Source organism: Lycorma delicatula, chromosome 9 (genome assembly GCF_047948215.1).
Source record: "Lycorma delicatula isolate Av1 chromosome 9, ASM4794821v1, whole genome shotgun sequence".
Classification (NCBI taxonomy): Eukaryota; Metazoa; Arthropoda; class Insecta; order Hemiptera; family Fulgoridae; genus Lycorma; species Lycorma delicatula.
Window position 1 is genome coordinate 130704120 of NC_134463.1, and position 19514 is coordinate 130723633.

The following is a 19514-nucleotide window of genomic DNA, read 5'->3' on the forward strand; positions in this document are numbered from 1 at the left end:
AATCCATTCGATTCTTGATAGTAGCCTTTACAAAATCGGTGGTTTAACAAGTATGTTCCATATTAAAATGAATACTAGATCAAGAAATGTAAATAATATTATAGTTTTGGGATAGTCGAAGATTTCACAGAACTACAGTAGGCTAATGATAACGGATATTGCGCACATTCTCCCTGCTGTACAGTAGCCCAAAAGATATACATTCTTAATAAAGATTCTACACTGTTTATACATATTGAACAGCACAGCACAGCGATTCATTCATCTATTCGTTTAAAAACACGAATAGATGAATGAATCTAACGAAACGATACTGTGACCTATTTGTGAAATAAAGTTTTCAGTATTTCATAAGACGGCTTTGTAAGGTGGTCGAGCCGGTTTGTAATTATTGTTAAGTACGACGTGTAAATAGATAACGGATAGATATATATAAAGATAACGATTCGACATCCTCATTAACAATCCGATAAAAATTCTGGTCAAATAGGAAAAGAAATTCCACGCGTATAAAATTTAAGCGGGAAGAGGAAATACACGAGAAAACTAATCAAAACTTGACTTCAGTATTTACGTGCATGGTTAAACTGATACCGGGTTAAATACACACAAGAAATCGACTTAGTTGCTACATGTGACGATTAAACCGAGTACGTACTCATAAGTAGAGCGTTTTTAACTTCTGATCGGAAGAATTACATCGGTATCGATTACTGTAACGACTTCCAAACATTTACTAGAAAAATAGGCCGCTAAATTTTGTACAGTAAACTGCATTAACCGAAACAAATAAATATTTTATTTTTTTAAATAAAATATTTAAAAAAAGATAAACATTTCTGATGCGATTAAGAAGCGTAAACATTACATCTTCGCGACTACTATTTAATAACTTTTGTTAGAGTATATTAATCATTTTACTTGATAAATAGGCTGTCAGTTATGCTCGATAGATGTGATACGCAAGCGTTTAGCAGATGCTAAAAACGTGTTTTGCTCTCCAACCGCGTGAATCTAAACCGATAATTGTTTCGGTTCCGTCTGGCAGCAGATGAGCCGTTCGTCTGCGGGGAATGTCAGTCAAATGAACACCTGATATTTTACTGCCCTGCCCTGTTCTTGGCGGGGGGGGGGGCAGTGACCGGGCCACCCTGGAACTTAGAGGTCAAGGGGAAAATTGGCCGCTCACAATTGGCGAGTCAATGTGGCGAGAGCCGCATTGTCGGACCGTGTGGAAGTTCCTAGATGCGATTGCTTTGTTCAGCCGGCATCCGTAGTTTGCTTAAGGGAAAAACTCTTACTGCGTTGCCCTGGGAAGCTAACCCTGAGTGTGGCTGACCACCGGCCTAATATTACGGGTCCAAGCGTTATAAAACGGTGGACAGGTACTTGTCGGCATTCAGCGTCCTAGGCGTGGCAGCGAATTGCTTCCTAGGAGAAATAAATTTTATTTACGGCTGTCATATATATTTTTAATAGTTGACGAGGTGCGCCTACTCATTTTAGCAAATATATGACAAGTGAGTCGTTGGGACACGTAAGCCGGTGGTGTATGGCACCGCGCTTACTCCGCTCACGCTATTAAGTTAGCTCTAGGAGCTATTTAGGATACCGGTCGCTAAACTGTTTCGAGGCTCAGTAGCCGTTTGCGGCACAGACATTCGGTCTTATGTTTTAGGGCGACGGAATAGGGTGGTGGCTGAAGAAATGCCAAGCAAAAAGAAAAAAAGTCACATATTACTGAACGTAAAAGAGTAATTGGAATTTTATCTTTTGATAAGAATACACGCATAAAATTTAGGTGCTCGCTTCAAGATGTAGAACACGGTGCGCTTTAAATAAGTGTTCTCGGTCCCTTGCTTTTTTTATAGATTATTGATGATGATGTCTCGAAATCTTGATCCGTTCATCGTAACCCTTTTCGCAGACGACACAACCGTATTTATATCTGAAAATAATTAATAATATTTCTATTCCCCGCAGAGTGAAATTTTTGGGAGTTTTATTAGACGAAAAGTTCTCGTGGGATGATGGAATTGATTTCGCGTAACAAAGTCGAATCGTACTGTTTTTGTTCTGAAGCGCCTTAATAAAACGGTAAGCTTGTCGTCGTCATTAAATATTTATTATGTCTATGTATATTCTACTATAAAGTATACTGTCATCTGTCGAGGCTCTCTCAAAAAATAAAACGGGTGTTTACGATACAAAAACGAGCCGACAGATTATTGTCTGACACTCGTAACTGTGAATTGTGTAGACCTAAATTTAGTAAATTAAATGCGTTTATATTTACGAAAGAGCAATCTTTGCTAAAAAGAATAGAAAAAATAACGATATCTACCCCTACCGATCCAGATAACGGAAACGGTTTTTTACTTTTCATTAATATTATCATTTTTAATAATTATAAAACCGGTAGAAAAATCTTTTTGTATTCCTTTATTTAAAAACATAATTAAAACATTTTCTTTTATGGAAACACTATTACCTCTGACGATGAAATTTTAGACATTACTAAATATAAAAAAAAAAAAAATGTTTATTTTTTGCATTCCGTTTAACGTCTACATACGAGAAAATATGATTTACAATAGCGGCTTCTGAATTGTAAATTATTTCGTAGTAAATTTTTTAAAGTAATGCGTTAACCGTCTATGAACTTTAAACGTAATTATTTTTTATCTCGTAATTTGTTTTTATTATTAGTATTATTTATCTTATATCGACATGACATAATCGACTTATTATGTTCCGAGTAAAATAAATATTTATTTAAATGAAAACGGCATATTTGTAATAAATTAAAAAAAAAAACATTTTCTCCTTCAGTAACCGATCAGAGCGCGGAAAGGAATCGACCGAGTGGAATTTTGACCGATCATAATATGTAACTCCTTTGACCGATTGCGAATCTGAATACTGTTAACAACTTATCGCGACCGATCATAAATCCTTCTGTATTATCAGTCGCGATGACGTTGACACGCGCATATTGCAGGCAGGAAGAGCAGGTTGTCGGCAGAGGTAGGAATCGCAGATTGTCCTTACAGAAACAGTAAAAGTAGTTTTGTTGTCGTTCATGAAATCGAGTGGTAAAGAAACTATTTTTTTTATTAATAGGTACAGAAAACACATCGTTGAAGTTAAAAGAGAGTGAAGCAGCGTTCACCGGAGAGGCTTACGGTGAATACTACCATCTTTTCCTCGATTAAAGAGATTGTGACAAGTTTTTTCGATTATGTTACAACGGAAATGGAATATTTCTATTACATTTCAGTAAAAATTTAAAACGTTTACTCGACGATCGGTATAGATTTTAAAAATGCTTTTAATAGTAGATTTTCTGACCCCTTATTAAGAAATAAAAACACAAAACTGTAATCGATCGCGAAAATAGAAAAACGAAACGCACGAAATTGCATTAAGAAAAGTTTCATAAAATTTTAAATTAACTTTTTAAATACGGTTAAGAATAAGTAATCGTTCTGATATCTGAAACCGGAATAAACATTTCACTCCGGCAGATTCGGAAAATGATTCTTGATTTTTTCCACGATCAGAAGACAAGCGTCTCGAGACCGATGGCTGCCACCATTGTGAGCGCTCTCATTTAAAAACATTGGAAATTTCGACGCCGGCCGTCGGAATCTGACCCTGCCTGCACTATGTGCGTAACAAAACCGCTCTGAAAAGTAAAAGTTTTCACCGACTGCAAGCTTCCGGTAAAGTAAAAAAAAATTTAGTGTACTTGTAATTCACCGATTAAAAACAGAATTAAAATCTCTTATATGTAGTACTTATCAAATTTAATACACGAGGGGATGGATTTAATAATTTTTGATATATAAAAAAAAGAAATCGGCTTATCGAAGGAGATAAGTTAGCGTATTAGCAGATCGATTTTCATTTATGGTGTTCTAGTCGTAAAAATAAAAGCGATTTAATTTAATTACATCGGATTGTTTTCGACATTTCTACTTTTCTATTTAAATCTCAGGAGTATCTGTAAATTAGTTTTTAGGGAGTTTGGATAACGCTACGAATTTATTGCTTAAATGAAATATAACGTTTTTTCTTTTCATAAATCACCAAAACCTATTTGCATATGGACTTGAAATCGTGTCGTTACTAGAGCCGGACCGTCCTCGCTTCACAGCCTCATGTCATGAACGTCATCTTCATTTGTAATCGCTCATTATATTTATATTGATGTAATCCGATAAATTGTTTTTATATATAAGTACGTAGACGGTAAATTTCATAATTCTGGAAAAGCCACGTTTAAGAGAATCTGTGCCCATTTTTAATTTTGTACGCTCTGTTTTGTTGTGTTCTATCTAAATTTACATAGAGATTTAACATAAGTTTTATTTTTTCGACAAAGTGTGAACGAAAACAAAAGTCATTAGAGTAACAACGAATAAAGAAAAAAGTTATATCAGCAGCAAAAATAAAAATGTTCAGAAGTACAATTAGACATGCATTTATAATATTTAAAGCTGTTATCAAACTAACGAAAGATTAGTTCTCATGTGCCCTGTTCTATGTTACCTGTTGTACGGCCAGTGCTATCACAGATCGGACTATTCTGGCTTTTCCATACAGCACAACTGATATTTATAAATCAAATTTTTATTTAACTTATCTACTGTCTGTAAATGCTGCGAAGTAATCTTGAAATCACATAATGCGAGTGTGTTGTAGGGTCTTGTAAAACAATCAAGTACTTTCTAGGACCGTTCTCCACGGGGTATTCAATACCCTAGCGAGTTCATACGTTCAGTTTTTAATTACAAGGTAAATTATTAAAATGACAATGATTTACAATACCTGTGTCTGGAGTAGTCGTAGGAGTAACGCTAGGTGGAGTGGGCGGTATAGGTGGTTTACTGCAATCTCCAGAAGTCGGGTCATTTGTGTTAATATAGCCGAATTCACGATTAATATTTTTCAATAATGGAAATGATTCGTGACAGCATCTATTAGTAAAATCATCTAAATCAAGCGTCCAAGCCATTATGCCACCATAACCATTAGATTTAACATATTTTGCCTGTTAAAAAAAATCAAGCGATTTCATCGATTCAAAAAAAAGACGTGCACATTTTTCAATCGCTTAGTTGCAATGTAATTTTATTATTCTAGGTCGATCAGTGTAATAACTTATTTCAGTTTTTAATAAAAAGCGAAAACATTTACGGGAAAAATAATAAAATATTTTCACGCTTTAACAAATATAATTAATAAGTACCGATAAACAGTTTTTAAAATTAATCGGAACACAAGGTTACAAATTTTATTTAAAATTTAAACCCGGATGGCCATATTGATTGTTAAATAATTTTCATCGGGAGACGCTGTGTAAAAAGCATAAATAAAAAAAGCAAATAAATAAACAAACAATTGAGCTAATAGTTTGTTTTCTCCATCCGGTTTCCCAGCTACTATTGTAGCTTAAAAATACTACTATTGTAGGCTTGCCAGGTCTGACATAGATGCTGATGTAGTACGATGTGTGTAAACGCACCGGTAAACATATTGTCTGGAACAGATTCTAGTCGACCGCTTCTGAGATGTGTGGATAATTGAAACCCGACCGCTAAAGAACACCGGTATCCACAATTATGACCGTTGATAACAGTGGAGACATTCATAATGACAGGACGTTAAGTCAACATAATTTTAAACATTTGATGACACTGTTACATTATATTACGTTACATAAACCGCTTTATGTGACGAAGAAGTTATAGTTTTATTAAGATTATAAAGTACATTTTTTTAAGTTCCTGATGATGGAATTTCATTCTGAAAGCGCTTGACCGTATATATAAAAGAATTGTTGGTAAGCGGGTTCTTTAATTATCAATTATAAAGCTTTCATCTGACAAATTAAAAAGATCTCATTCGGTACATTTCTCAGGGAAGATTTTACAGGTAATCTAACAAAATACTCCATCGACTGGCACAGATTAGTCGTTTAATAATGGTACAGCTTCACATCGCATCTGTCTCTGAGGTTTGAGAGATGCTATTATCCGAGTTAGAAAATTTCTAACATTATTTTACTACAACATGTACGAATGATATTTTTTTTTGTCTTTTATTAAGCGATTCGCAATAATAATAATGACAATTATAATAAGTAGATCTATTTCTAGTTAGTCTAATTATAATAAGTAGATCTAGCAAGGGATTTTGACAGAGTTGATTTGGCAAGTACTCTCTGTGAACTCGGCGTGTATTCAAATTTTTCTCAATAATTTTTTGTAAAATTATTTGCATAGAAGAAAAACTTATTGTAACAGTATTTTTTTTTTTAAACAAATCATGGAAAAGTTACATACATTCAGTAGATAATATACTTGTATTTTAAATGCATTATTTTCATTTTAATTAAAAATAATACCTATTAATAAGGAGCTATCAAAAATTTTATTAAAAAAAAGATTTTTATTATTTGAATAAATAACATATTTTTTAATGTGTTTACATGACACATATTTATTAGACTTTAAAGTTAAGAAAACATCCAGCAATAATATCAGCATCACATCACCGAGCGTGATACAGTGCACTAATCACCAAAGATGGATGCAGGTGTGACTGAACGTTTTAGAACGTTGTATTAAAAAAATTCAATTCAGTTTGTCGTAAAAAAATTAAAAGTTTTATCTAGCACGTAAGAGAGTCGGCCATAAAATATACATTGAACTTTTGGTAACATGGAAAAATTTCAGTAATTTTAAAACAGAGAATTTTTAAACAAGAAATATAAAATTTAACAAAATAAAAAATTAAAGATTTAAAATGTTACCGACCTTTTCTTTGACCGAGCTAGGATCATCGTAGCTAACCCACTGATTGCCAGAGGTAGCAAATGGACCAGATTTAGCCTTTTGTACCTTCCAATTACGTTTTTTAACTGAAATTAAAAAGAAAACATAATAAATAAATAACTATAAAATTATATATGTATATATATTATTTCTTATTAAAATGCTATTCAAAACTCTACTTGACTACATACAACCCACAATAGAGAAAGAACTTGGGTATTACTAAGGCGGCTTCAGACCAGGCCGGTGCTGCGCAGAGCAAACTTTTAATTTTAAACAAATTCTACAATATCACTAAGTAAGATCCCCAAATCAGTAACCGTTTTCAAATTTAAAAAAGCATATGACTCCATACACCGCGAATCCCTCTTTAAAACGTTCGAAGAATTCAAAAGGGACGCGAAAACAATAAGATAATGTAACAAATTTTAACAAACGCAGAATACAAAGTTAAGTTCTTGAGTGAAATTTCCGATCCTTTTGAAATCAAAACAAGAATGAGAAAGGGAGTTGGATTGTCCCCGATCTTGTCGGATTGCGCACTGGAAAGAGTGAACACAGGATGGACCAAAGAACTTGAGAAACTAAACATCACAAACACGCTATTTATTAGAAACAAAGGACCTAAAATAAACACTCTACTGCAACATTTGATATTCCAATCTTTGCTATAAACAGTCAAGAAGTACAAACTAAAATACAAAAATTGAACTAATACGCTAATAAAATAAGATTACAGATCTCTTTTCGAAAAAACGCAGTGGTTCACAAACGATAAAGAAAATAAAGAAACCAAAATCAAAATAGATGAAAATCGAAAAATCTAGAGTTCCAAAATTTAAATACTTCGGTGAAATCATAACTCCTAACGTTTTAGAAAAAAGAAGCGATGAGAGAAAGAGTAAGAAAATGAATCTTGCCTTTAGGTTAACAAGAAACATCTGCAATAAAAAATCATTATCTTATAACGTTAAATAAAAATACTACAAACAGTCGTTTCTCCCAAAGCCTATATGCAGTCGAATGCTTCCAAAGATTTTCAGATAAAGAAATTTTCAGTGGGAAAGAACCCTAAGAAACATTTATGACACAAACATTAAAAACAGAATCCACAAACGCAAAACAGAAACGAAATTAACAGAGACATAGATAAAATCTACAACATAATAAGAAAAAGAAGGTTACAGTTTTACAGAATGGATCCACAAAGACTTAAAAAACAAATCTTTAATAGATTTACTACAGCAAAAACTAAACTCACATGGTTCTCGGAAGTCGATAAAGACATTAAAAAATTAAACATAAATGAAAACACGTAAAAGATTGACATCAATTTAGAAAATTTATGAAAAACTGTAGACTCCCAGAGAAAGCCACAAGATTTGGTATTAAATGGACTGCAGAAAGAAAACGAGAACAAAGTAGTAGAATGAGAGCATACTGGAAGAAAAAAAAGAATAATTCTGATTGACTTCATGTGTGTGTGGTTCCTAGAGGCCTAATCAAAAAAAAATGTCTGTCTGTAAATATATATATATATATACAGACATTTTCATTAATATATATATATGTATATATATATATATATATACAGACATTTTCATTAATATATATATATATGCAGCTTTAAGATATACAAAAAAAAACCTCTATAATTCATTGTATGCAAAATAAACTTTTTGTTAATTTAAAAAATCTATTTTCCCCAATTATTTTCCTTTCCTACATCTACTTATTACCAGTCTTGAGTCTTAATTTACATTTTAATAAGCTTTATCTAAGGTTAAATATTGTAAATTCAAATGTTTTTTAAATAAAGAAAATTAAAAAACTGAAATTCAAGTTTCATTTATCAAGTAATGCACTTGTATAGTGATTGATAAAATGATAATAGAATGTTATTTGTTTTAAACAAAATAAATAAGTGATTATAAAACTGGCTGTATTTAATTCCACAGTAAGTTAAAGGGGAATCACCCCACTTCCAATTCAATTTTCATAAATATTTAATGACATTAATTATAGGTCTGTAAATAAAGTAATGAGACTAGTTTATTTTGGCAGCCAAAGTGGCAACACATAGTCTATTGTTGCCATGTAAAATATAAACAAACTTTTCATGAAACGAATTTTTGTTGCGCGTTACAGAAATGAGTGGTATTAATTATGAGCAATGTTGTGCAATCAAGTTTTTTGTTAAACTCGGTTGGAATGCTACTGAAACTTTTTCAAAGTTGAAAAGGGGGTATGGAGATAATGCTCTGTCACGAGCCCAAGTTTTTAGGTGGTTTAAAGAATTTTCAAATGACTGGAAATCAGTTGCGGACAATTCACCATGCTCTGGAAGCCTGTTAACATCAAAAAGTGATGACAGTGTTGAGCAAATCAGAGACTTGATATGGTACAACCGGCAGTTAACTGTCAGAATGATTGCAGAACAATTGAATTTGAACCATATCACAGTCCATCAAATTTTGACTAACAAATTGGACATGAAAAAAGTTTGTGCAAAATTGGTCACAAAAAATTTCACTGTTGAACAGAAAATCAATAGGGTGCAAGTGTGCTGCAATATTCTAGGGTGAATTGAAACTGATCCTGATTTTCTAAAAAATGTTATTATTGGAGATAAATCTTGGATATTTGAGTACAACCCAGAAACAAAATGCCAGAACAAGGAATGGTACACTTTAAACAAATCGTGTCCCAAAAAAGCAAAAATGAGCAAATCAAAAATCAAAACCGTGCTAATTTGTTTCTTCAATAGTAATGGCATTGTCCAGAAGGAGTTTCTGCCTACAGGACAGACTTAAATTAATACGTTTAGCAAGAAATTCTTGAAAGACGTGTGAGACCAGCCATCAAAGACAACTGGATGCTGAATTGTGATAGTGCATGACAATGTACCTTGTCACACTGCACTCTTAATTAATGAGTTTTTGGCAAAGAAAAACATTCCTGTAGTTCCTCAACCATCACTTGAGTCCCTGTGACTTTTTCCTGTTACTGACTGACTTTAAAAAACACCTCAAAGGACACCATTTTGGAATAGTGGAAAATATTTTTTAAAATGTAACCATCCATCTAAATGATATTTTGGTTTCTGAATTCCAACACTTCTATGAAGAGTGGGAGAACCATCTGTGTTGCATGGATTCCCAACAGAACTATTTTGAAAGTTTTTCTGAACCAGTCCCATTACTTTATTTACAGATCTCATATGTCATCACACAAATTTCCTTGTGTTCACCTGTTTCACCTAATGTAGACACTGACATTCATTATCTGAAAATGTAGGAATATTCAAAGTCTCTTATTACAAATTTTGTTAATTCAGTTTTTTTTGTCAAAGATAAAAAATAATAAGTTTCCTCTAATGATCTACAATAATTTTCCTGCCTGGGTCGAAATGTTTGACCCTGAATTACGATTGTCAATTCTTGCTTTGAAGCTAATTAATTTAAGTTTTATCTCTGAGAGTAAATTTAAAACTAAAATTTTCTTGTTTACTAAATCTACTAAACACCAAACTTGTACTTTTATAAGCACTAACAACAGTAAAGATTAAGATTTCTTGTTAATTTTTCACTGGTAAGCCAAACATACTGTTGCTTGCTGTTCATTAATTCAAAGCCACCAAATCTTTAGTTTGTTTGCTACATGGATTGGCTATGTAATGAACGTAATTTCAAAGAATGCAATCCTGATCAGTGTTATTATACAAGTGCTTTACTTATGTCACAAAATTAAAAACAGACTGAAACAAATAGGGTAAAACAACAAAATTAATGTATTCTTTATTGTGAAATAATACAAACACACACTTCCTCTATTCTGTAAGGGAGATTAGTTTATTAGAACAAACTTAATTTATAAAATATAAATAGAGTTACGTTACCTTTCTCACATATTTCATAATAAGCCAGCATTCCAGGTTGTTTAGTATATTCACCGGCATCACCCGGTTCAATTGTTTCATCGCCGATCATATTTTTATCAGATGATGCTAAAGTAAAACTCTGACCGTAAAATGGTACACCGACAACCAATTTTGATTTATCAGCTCCAATCCTTACTAAATGTTGTAATGTAGAATCCTACATAACCATGAGAAATAAATAAAAATCATTAGTTAATACGAGAATTAACAAAAAGAATAAACAAAAATAAAATGACAAGAGCAATTTTCCAAAATGACATCTCACTTGCAAAAGAAGATATGTCATAAAAAAGACATAATTTTCTAAAATAATATTAAGTTATTGAACATAATGACATTAAAAAACTGGGACAGGATTGCTCGGCCAATTTGAAAAATGACTGGTTAAACCAAATTGAATTATGAGTATTTAGAACATAATAAAGAAGTTTTTAATAAGTAAAATGTAAAAAAAATACCAGAATAACTATTTATTTAATTAATTTCATAAGAGATCAATAGATTAATATTTTTTGTAATTGTATTTGACAGTTGATATTGTTTACTGTGCTTTTATATAAATTGTCACTTTTACATTTTACCAGTTTGCCTTTATCAGTGCATTCTGTGGGGTAGTAAGGATGATGCAGTTATGCTTAACATCACTAATTTTGATAAACAAAAGTATTAAGATGAAAGGTACACTCAGAAACAAAAGTAATTTATGAAAAATTACAGCCAAATAAACAGTAACATGATCTTGGGTAGCACAGGATATAATCCAACGGGAAAAATAAACTCAGTTATATTCTTATATAGTCATCTACTATTAAAATAATAATATATCATTTAAAAATTCTAGTTTTGAATGTCTTTATTTTTCATCTAGAAATCCAATCAAATAATCGGGTGTAATAGAACCACTTATTTTCTATTAAAAGTATTCAGTTTGCTAAGTATACTCTGATATCAAAATTTTTAAGTCTGTAAATTATTAATTCATGAAAAAACGTTCTGTGGCCATGAGCACTCTGTTAATCTGAGATCGATTTAAAGAAAGCCCAGTATATATCAATTTATTTCTTTAAAATAAATTAAAAGACTTAATATTATAAAATCAATATTTTTCCACTGATGTGTGTTCTCATAACACTATCTTTGTTAAACTGTACTTGTCACAAATATTGTGACTGTAAAATCACAAATATTTTACAGTTAACACCTTCAAAATTTTGATCTCATTCCATATTGATTTTATACCTTCAATGCAGATGTTTTAGAAAACATGTGACCACACTATATATATTTGAATTTCTTTTTCAGATACTCAGCTTACATAAATATTCAGATCACAATGATGTTAAAAGTGATTTTCTCTAATATGGAAGCAGGTCTTATCCTTTTCTTGAAGTTTACAGCCACTTTATTCATTTATGTTTCATATTACTTTCAGTGTTTTGAAAATGAATAGGACTGTTATGAAAAACTACTGTTTTCAGATATTTCCAAAGAGAAAATCTGGTTTTGTGAGATGGATAGCTTAATGACTACAAGTCTGTTGAGATCACATGTGATTAAAAGAAGACACACGGCTCATGATTATTGCTTCATTAGTACAATGGTACAATGGGACAGCCTACCTGGCTGAAATCAACATTATTGTTCATTTATCTCCAACAGTGCAAAAAATTGTTAAATTAAGTCACGACAAACATCATCTGCAGTTTAAAAAATAAATACTTTAACACATTGAAACAGAGAATGACACACTAAACAGTAGTTTTTTATGCACATTGATCAAGAAATACGTGAAATATGAAATACGTGTGAAATATTGCTCCATACTTGGCTATTTTGACAGCATATGCACCAAACGTTAATCCAAACCTTGTCTAAAATAAACATGATTCAGTATCTGTACTATATCCTGTTTTCATCAACAAAATGTTAAAATCAACGACAATAAAGTCAATATTTCACATGTTCTACTTTTTCAGTTCATGAATAATTCCAACATGACAAGTGTGAAATTTTAACTTTTTTGTTGCTCTGAAAATAGTATTTGTTGACAATCTAATGCATGAACACAACTTTCTTAAACATTTTCTATTTAAGTGAATAAACAGCTGAGTTTTGGTTCTTTTGATTCTGTACATTTACAAACTTCAAGATATTAATATACCAAACTTATTTTTTTACATATTAAGAACTGTCATCTGGAGAAATTTTTACTTGTCTCTCATGTATTTGAAAGCTTAATGTTGACACAACAGAAAAGCAAAGATACTGAAATTATATGACACTATTGCATTAAAAGGCCATTTTCATGCAGTTAACTTTAAGTATAGTGTTACTATCAGGTACACAAAGAAAAATTAAAATATATTCTTATACTCTCATTCTAGGAGGTTGTATCCTTTTTGAAACAACCATTATATCTGCAGGCCTATTATTTTAAACAATTATTATTTTCATCCTGTGAACTTCAATCACTCATCTTTTCTATACTTCAGACTTTATTTTGAGATGTAACTCTTATTAAGAATATTCCATAGCCTTTCCACAATTCCTCCAGACAAATTCACTAATCAAGTTCTATTTATTACCTGTAGAGCGTCCAATCTACCTGCAATGTATATCGTTCTGTTCTTGCAATGTATAATTGTGCACTGATCTGAATTTATTTATTAAGAAAAATAAAAATATTGTGAAATATGCATTTTATATCTAAAAAATCTGATACAGACACCACATGACTTCCTTGTACGCCTATTAAATTACATATACACATTTTTTTAAGATGGAAAGTACATAAAATTTTATTTCATTAATAACTTCTGATATTTTTGAAGTTATACTTCTTTTGGTGCATTAGGAGAAACTGATCTGAGTACATTTTCAGAAAGTTAAGGAAGCTGCATGTGCCAGTGTAACACACCATGAAGATTTGTGCAGGCCCAAGTGGATCAGCTTGCATGCACATGCATGTAGTGTAATTCAGTTAGTCGTTTAATGCAATTAAGTGATTAGCACATGATGTAAACATAACAACAGTTATTGAATTGTAATAAATATATATTTATATACACAGATTTCTGAAGACGGATATTTTAAATTGTGAATATTGTTCATAATCATAAAATTTTATTTATATTGCAGCGTATATATATTTTTTTTGGGGAAAATTGTGTATCAAAATTTGAGGTTATATATATGTAAGTATTATCTTTTATGAGTAAAATTATATTTTTTAATGACACAGAAAATAGCACACATCAGATAAATTCTTGATTTTGCATAAATAATTAATTTACAAAAAACAAAATTTTTGATAAAATACACTATTATAAAATAAATTATTTTTATCATATTTTTCATATTATAAGCCACTGATAACCCTCCTGCCTGTTCAATTGTCATCTAAAGAATTAATGAAACTAAACTAATTGAAATATATTCAATGAACTTTGTTTTATATGACAACAAATACTTCAATACTTTTTAAACTGTATAAAATAAATATTATTTAATTTAATTTAAGTAATATTTATTTAAACTTTTATTCATGGTATTTAATGTTGTCTATCGATCGTTTGACTCAGTTCAAATTTGTTTGAGTGCGTAAAACAATTCTTTTTTTATTCACATCAAACTTCTCATGTTTTACATGAGAAGTACACACTAACTTTTTTCATATATTTTTTTATTGTTATTATTGAATTATTATTTATCGTAAAAACATTTTTACAATCAGAGGTTAATTAATAAATCAATATAATTAAATTAAAAAAAAAAAGGTTAAAAAAAAGGAGATGAAGTCTGATTCGAACCGATGTGGCTTCCCCTTGTAAGATCCAAATATTTCATTAATTTATTTGGTTATAACTCTGGAACCAATGAAAATAAGTACCACTTATGATATATCGTTGAAAAGATCTCATTAAGGGCTTATTACTGGAGTTAAGAAAAAGTCCAATGTTCAACTTTTTTTTTGATTTTGGGCTTTTTTGGACACTTTTGAGGCAGTTGATTGCAATCAAACGGGGAGGTGCAAAACTAGATGTTACAGCAGTCCTAAATCCAAAATTTCAACATCCTATGGCTAATCGTTTTTGAGATATGTACGTACATACATCTGTATGTACGTACACATCGAAACTAGTCAAAATGGATTCAGCGATGGTCAAAATAGATATTTATGGTGAAATCAGAAAACCGAAATTTTTCGCAATCACAATACTTTTCTTCATACAAGGAAGTAAAAAGATTAACAAAAACCATCTTAGAACTTTACAAAGTGGTTCACATACTTGTAACTGAACAACTAAAATTTTGATGAATTATCTAAATTGGCTTAATTAACTTGCCAGTTTATTAGTCAAAGAAACAAGATAAATTTATAGAATACCAATGAGAATATAAAGTATTGATATTTTTGTAAATAATATAAATAAAAACCTTTTTAATTCCTTTTGAAAAAAGCAAAAGAAACATTACCTAGAAAATATAATGCATAAAAATCAAAATACAAATAAAATAGTTATCTACAATATTGAAAATTATAATGTTATTATAATTATCACAAGATAAATTTTAAGTGGCATTTATACAATTATTTGTAATAAATATATATTTTAATTGTAATAAATGTGCATTTATAAAACTAATAGACTCCTTTAACAAAAATCTTTTAAATATTTTAGAAATGATTTTTTAAATGTTGCTGATCATCTCATTACTCAGAAATGTGCAATAATAAAATACAGAAAGAAAATAGAATTATTAAAAAAAGAAAATAATAAACTAAAACATTTGGAAAAAATGTATATTTACAAATCCAAACATATACATACTTAAAACCAAACAGGAAAAATCTTGATGAATTATTTAAAGTGATAAATCTTTCTTTGTTTTCCTGTTTAGCCTCCGGTAACTACCATTTAGATAATTCTTCAGAGGATGAATGAGGATGATATGTATGAGTGTAAATGAAGTGTAGTCTTGTACATTCTCAGTTCGACCATTCCTGAGATGTCTGTTAATTGAAACCCAACCACCAAAGAAAACCGGTATCCACGATCTAGTATTCAAATCCGTGTAAAAATAACTGGCTTTACTAGGACTTGAACGCAGGAACTCTCGACTTCCAAATCAGCTGATTTGGGAAGACGCGTTCACCACTAGACCAACCCGGTGAAAGTGATAAATCTGTTTAATAGTTACTTAACTGTAACTGACATTTGAGTCTGTTATGGACAACTGTCAGTTTTTACAGGACAATAGTAATGCATTCCTGACGTAATATTTTGTAATTGAAAATTGGATTCAAAAAGTTTATTTTACTACTTTAATGTGTTTATACTTGTAAATTTAATTGTTTTCTAAATATTCAAATTTATTATTATATTTAAAAATTTCTGAATTATTTTGGGAGGAACAATGTTTGAAAAATCTTTTTTTTCTTTATTTACAAACGTTTTCAAATTTCCTAATCCAATGATTAGTGTTTATTGTTTAATTGTTTATGATCATGTATTTTATTTAAGTCACTAATGACTTGTTATTGTTGGTATGACTATAAATAAAAAAATAGGAAAAAAGTTCTAAAAATCTCTGTTTAAAGTATCTGTTAATTTTACCCATGTGTATTTATTTAATTTCACTTCAATTATATATCTATCTTCATTATTAAATTTATCCTATGATGTAATTTTAGTATTTTAGATATTTTACTAAATTATTCACGGGTTTAAAAACGAATGAAAATACAATATATAAATGGTATTACAATAATGAAAATAATTTTCATTATTACAGACATTTATTATTCATATTTTAAAGAAGTACTTTTTTATATTCTTTCTAATATTTTTTATTAACATTCTCTTTAAACACTGTATAACCTTATATTCATTTGTTTTGCTATAAATTTGATTTATTTTATATCTTTGCTTAATTCTATTATGTTATTGCGTGTATAATTATTTGTAAGCTTTCTGTATGTACTATGCATGTATTTATTTTATGTGATCGAGTACTGTTGATTCTCTAACAGTAGCATCATTATTATTTGTTTGTTTTCTAGAAATTCCAGAGACTATTTCATTGTTTTCATTAATGTTTATTCTTTAATTATAGATTTATCAGTTTCTACAATTGTTTATGAAACATACACAAACATAATAAAATATTTAACTTACCGCATTATAATCGGGGAAAGAATCACTTGGTTCACCATATAATGGTGAAACATGACCTGTTACTTTTTCCCAAGCACCATGATAATCAAATGTCATCACAGATATGAAATCTAATTCATTACTTAATACTTTCATATCATAAGCCCTGTCTATAACTTCTTTATAACCAGAAACAGCTGCTGCCAATTTTAATGCCGGTTTTTCTTTGTTAAAAGCTGTTCTCAATTCCTAACAAAAAAAAAAAAAATGTTGAGTCGATTAAATATACAAAGATTAAAACTAAAACTTGATGATAGTAAATAAACAGATATCATTTACAGATTAAATTAGTGTAGAAATAACAATAATAGTAAAAAATGATTACAAAAAATTTGTACTCTATGTAGAACATCATCTACCATCTACTTCCACATTCTAGATTTGTTTTCTAAATTATTATAATGCTCCAGTTTATTTTTAACGTTACAAATTTCTAAAATTTAAGATTATTTACTAAATCTGTAATTTTATGTCCATTTGAAATCAAGTGATCTGCCATATTTGAAAAATGTTTATTTTTATTTTTAAATGCTCTTAGATGTTGCAAGAATCTTTCTTTTATACACTTTTTAGATATGAACATAAAAAATAATAACAATAATGAAATTAAAACAAGCATGTATAGAAACCTACCAACAATAACATAACCATTCATAAAAATTAAAATAACCCATTTTCACATAAGAGAAACACTTACTATGGTATGATACATAGAGCTGTTATTTATTCACATAACAATGAGGTGGTATTAAATAATGAACTGGAATACATAGGAAATATAGCTTTACAGAATGGTTACAATGAATCTTATATTGATAACAATTACAAGGGATATTTATAGAAGAAATATAATAACGAAAACACTACCTTATTCCAGTATGGTTCTACAAATTATGATAGAAAATATATTTTGTACAATTATATAAACAAAAACACAAATAAAATAGTGAATGTTTATAATAAAGAACAATTTACAATTGCATATAAACCTGTAAATAATATTTCGAAAAAGTTCTTTAGTTATAACACTAATTATATTTTTGACAAATTTAACTTTAAAAATTAAATGCACAGCTGTGATGCCATATATATATATAGGTAAAACTGATACGTCTTTTAAAGTAAGATTCTCGCAACATCTAAGAGCATTTAAAAATAAAAATAAAAATTTTTCAAATATGGCAGATCACTTGATTTCAAATGTACAAAAATTACAGATTTAGTAAATAATCTTAAAATATTAGAAATTTGTAATGTTAAAAACAAACTGTGGCATTTGGAGAAATAATATATTTATATATATAAAAATTTCAATTTAGTAAACCACCAGGTAAATTTTGAGCAGGATGATCTGTTTAAATAGGTAGGCCTGAAGAATAGAATTTTAACATCTGACTAATAGTTTTAATCAGTCATAACTTGGTTGATGAAGTAGCTTAATGTTAACGATAATTGTGGTATTTTAATAACTGATGAAAATGTAAGATTTCAAAAGGCTTTATTAGATTGAAGATAAGATCATTCTTATTTTGTATGTATGTATCTGGTGGCTTATAAATATAAATTATAATCCAACATCATTAAAAAATTAATATATATGTATAAAATGTATATATATATATATAAATAACACATTTTGTCACACTCATAAAATGCAATATAATATAAATGAGAGTATTTCAGTATTATAATTATTCTTCAAGAGAGTATTAGCAATTATAGTGATGTATTTATTTATATGACCTGCCAAAGGATTTAAAATGTTTACTTTACTGTCATTTTCCAGGTCAGCAACTGGAACTTCCAGCAATCTGCATCATACTAAAAATATATTTTATTTTTAATATACCTTTTTCCAGAAAGGTGTAATACACCTATTTGTGTAGTTTTCTTTTAATATTAGCAATTAAGTAGTTTACTGTAATATTTAATACTGTACCTATATGAAAGGCCTTTTTAATATAACAATTTATTTTCAGTATAACAAACATCCTGTTGGATGTGCGTCATATGATGGCTATGAATGGTGTTATTAAAATTACAATTATATTATTTTTTCCTTATCTGTACTGATCAGAATTTCGTAACTCATTTTTGGTTTCTTTTAATGCAGATTTTAGCTGAAAAATTTAAAGTAATAGTCATTGTAGAAAATGGATCTTATAGTTTGAAGTTGTCATCGATGTGAACTCTGTTGATTGGATAAAGAATTTTAAGTATTTGGGATGCCTCAGACTTGTCATTTAAGTAAGATATGCAACAAAGGTTTGTGACTTTAGCACAGTATGTGAATTTGTATTGTGTAATTTAGGTACCTTAAGGTAAAGGGCACTTTAAAGGAAAGCCAGAAAGAATATAAAATAACATTTTACAAAACAGTGACTATTCCTCTGTTAACTTTCACAAGTAAAGTACACAACAGGAATAGAAAGACTGAATCTGAAATCAAGCTGCTGAGATGAGATTTTTACAGATTATGAAGGGAAATATAAAAAATTGAATAATTCATCAACA

General features: G+C 29.7%; 1 protein-coding gene across 1 annotated transcript in view; it reads right to left on the bottom strand.

The window, feature by feature from the left end:
* Nucleotides 1-19514, bottom strand: part of Cht10 (Chitinase 10) — a 130800-nt gene that overhangs the window by 77792 nt on the left and 33494 nt on the right. Inside the window, exons 9-12 of the mRNA XM_075376203.1 lie at nucleotides 16962-17189; nucleotides 10741-10939; nucleotides 6825-6928; nucleotides 4834-5056 (exon numbers count right to left, since the gene is read on the bottom strand). Coding sequence (XP_075232318.1) covers nucleotides 4834-5056; nucleotides 6825-6928; nucleotides 10741-10939; nucleotides 16962-17189 — 754 coding nt within the window. The remainder of the gene's footprint in view (nucleotides 1-4833; nucleotides 5057-6824; nucleotides 6929-10740; nucleotides 10940-16961; nucleotides 17190-19514) is intronic.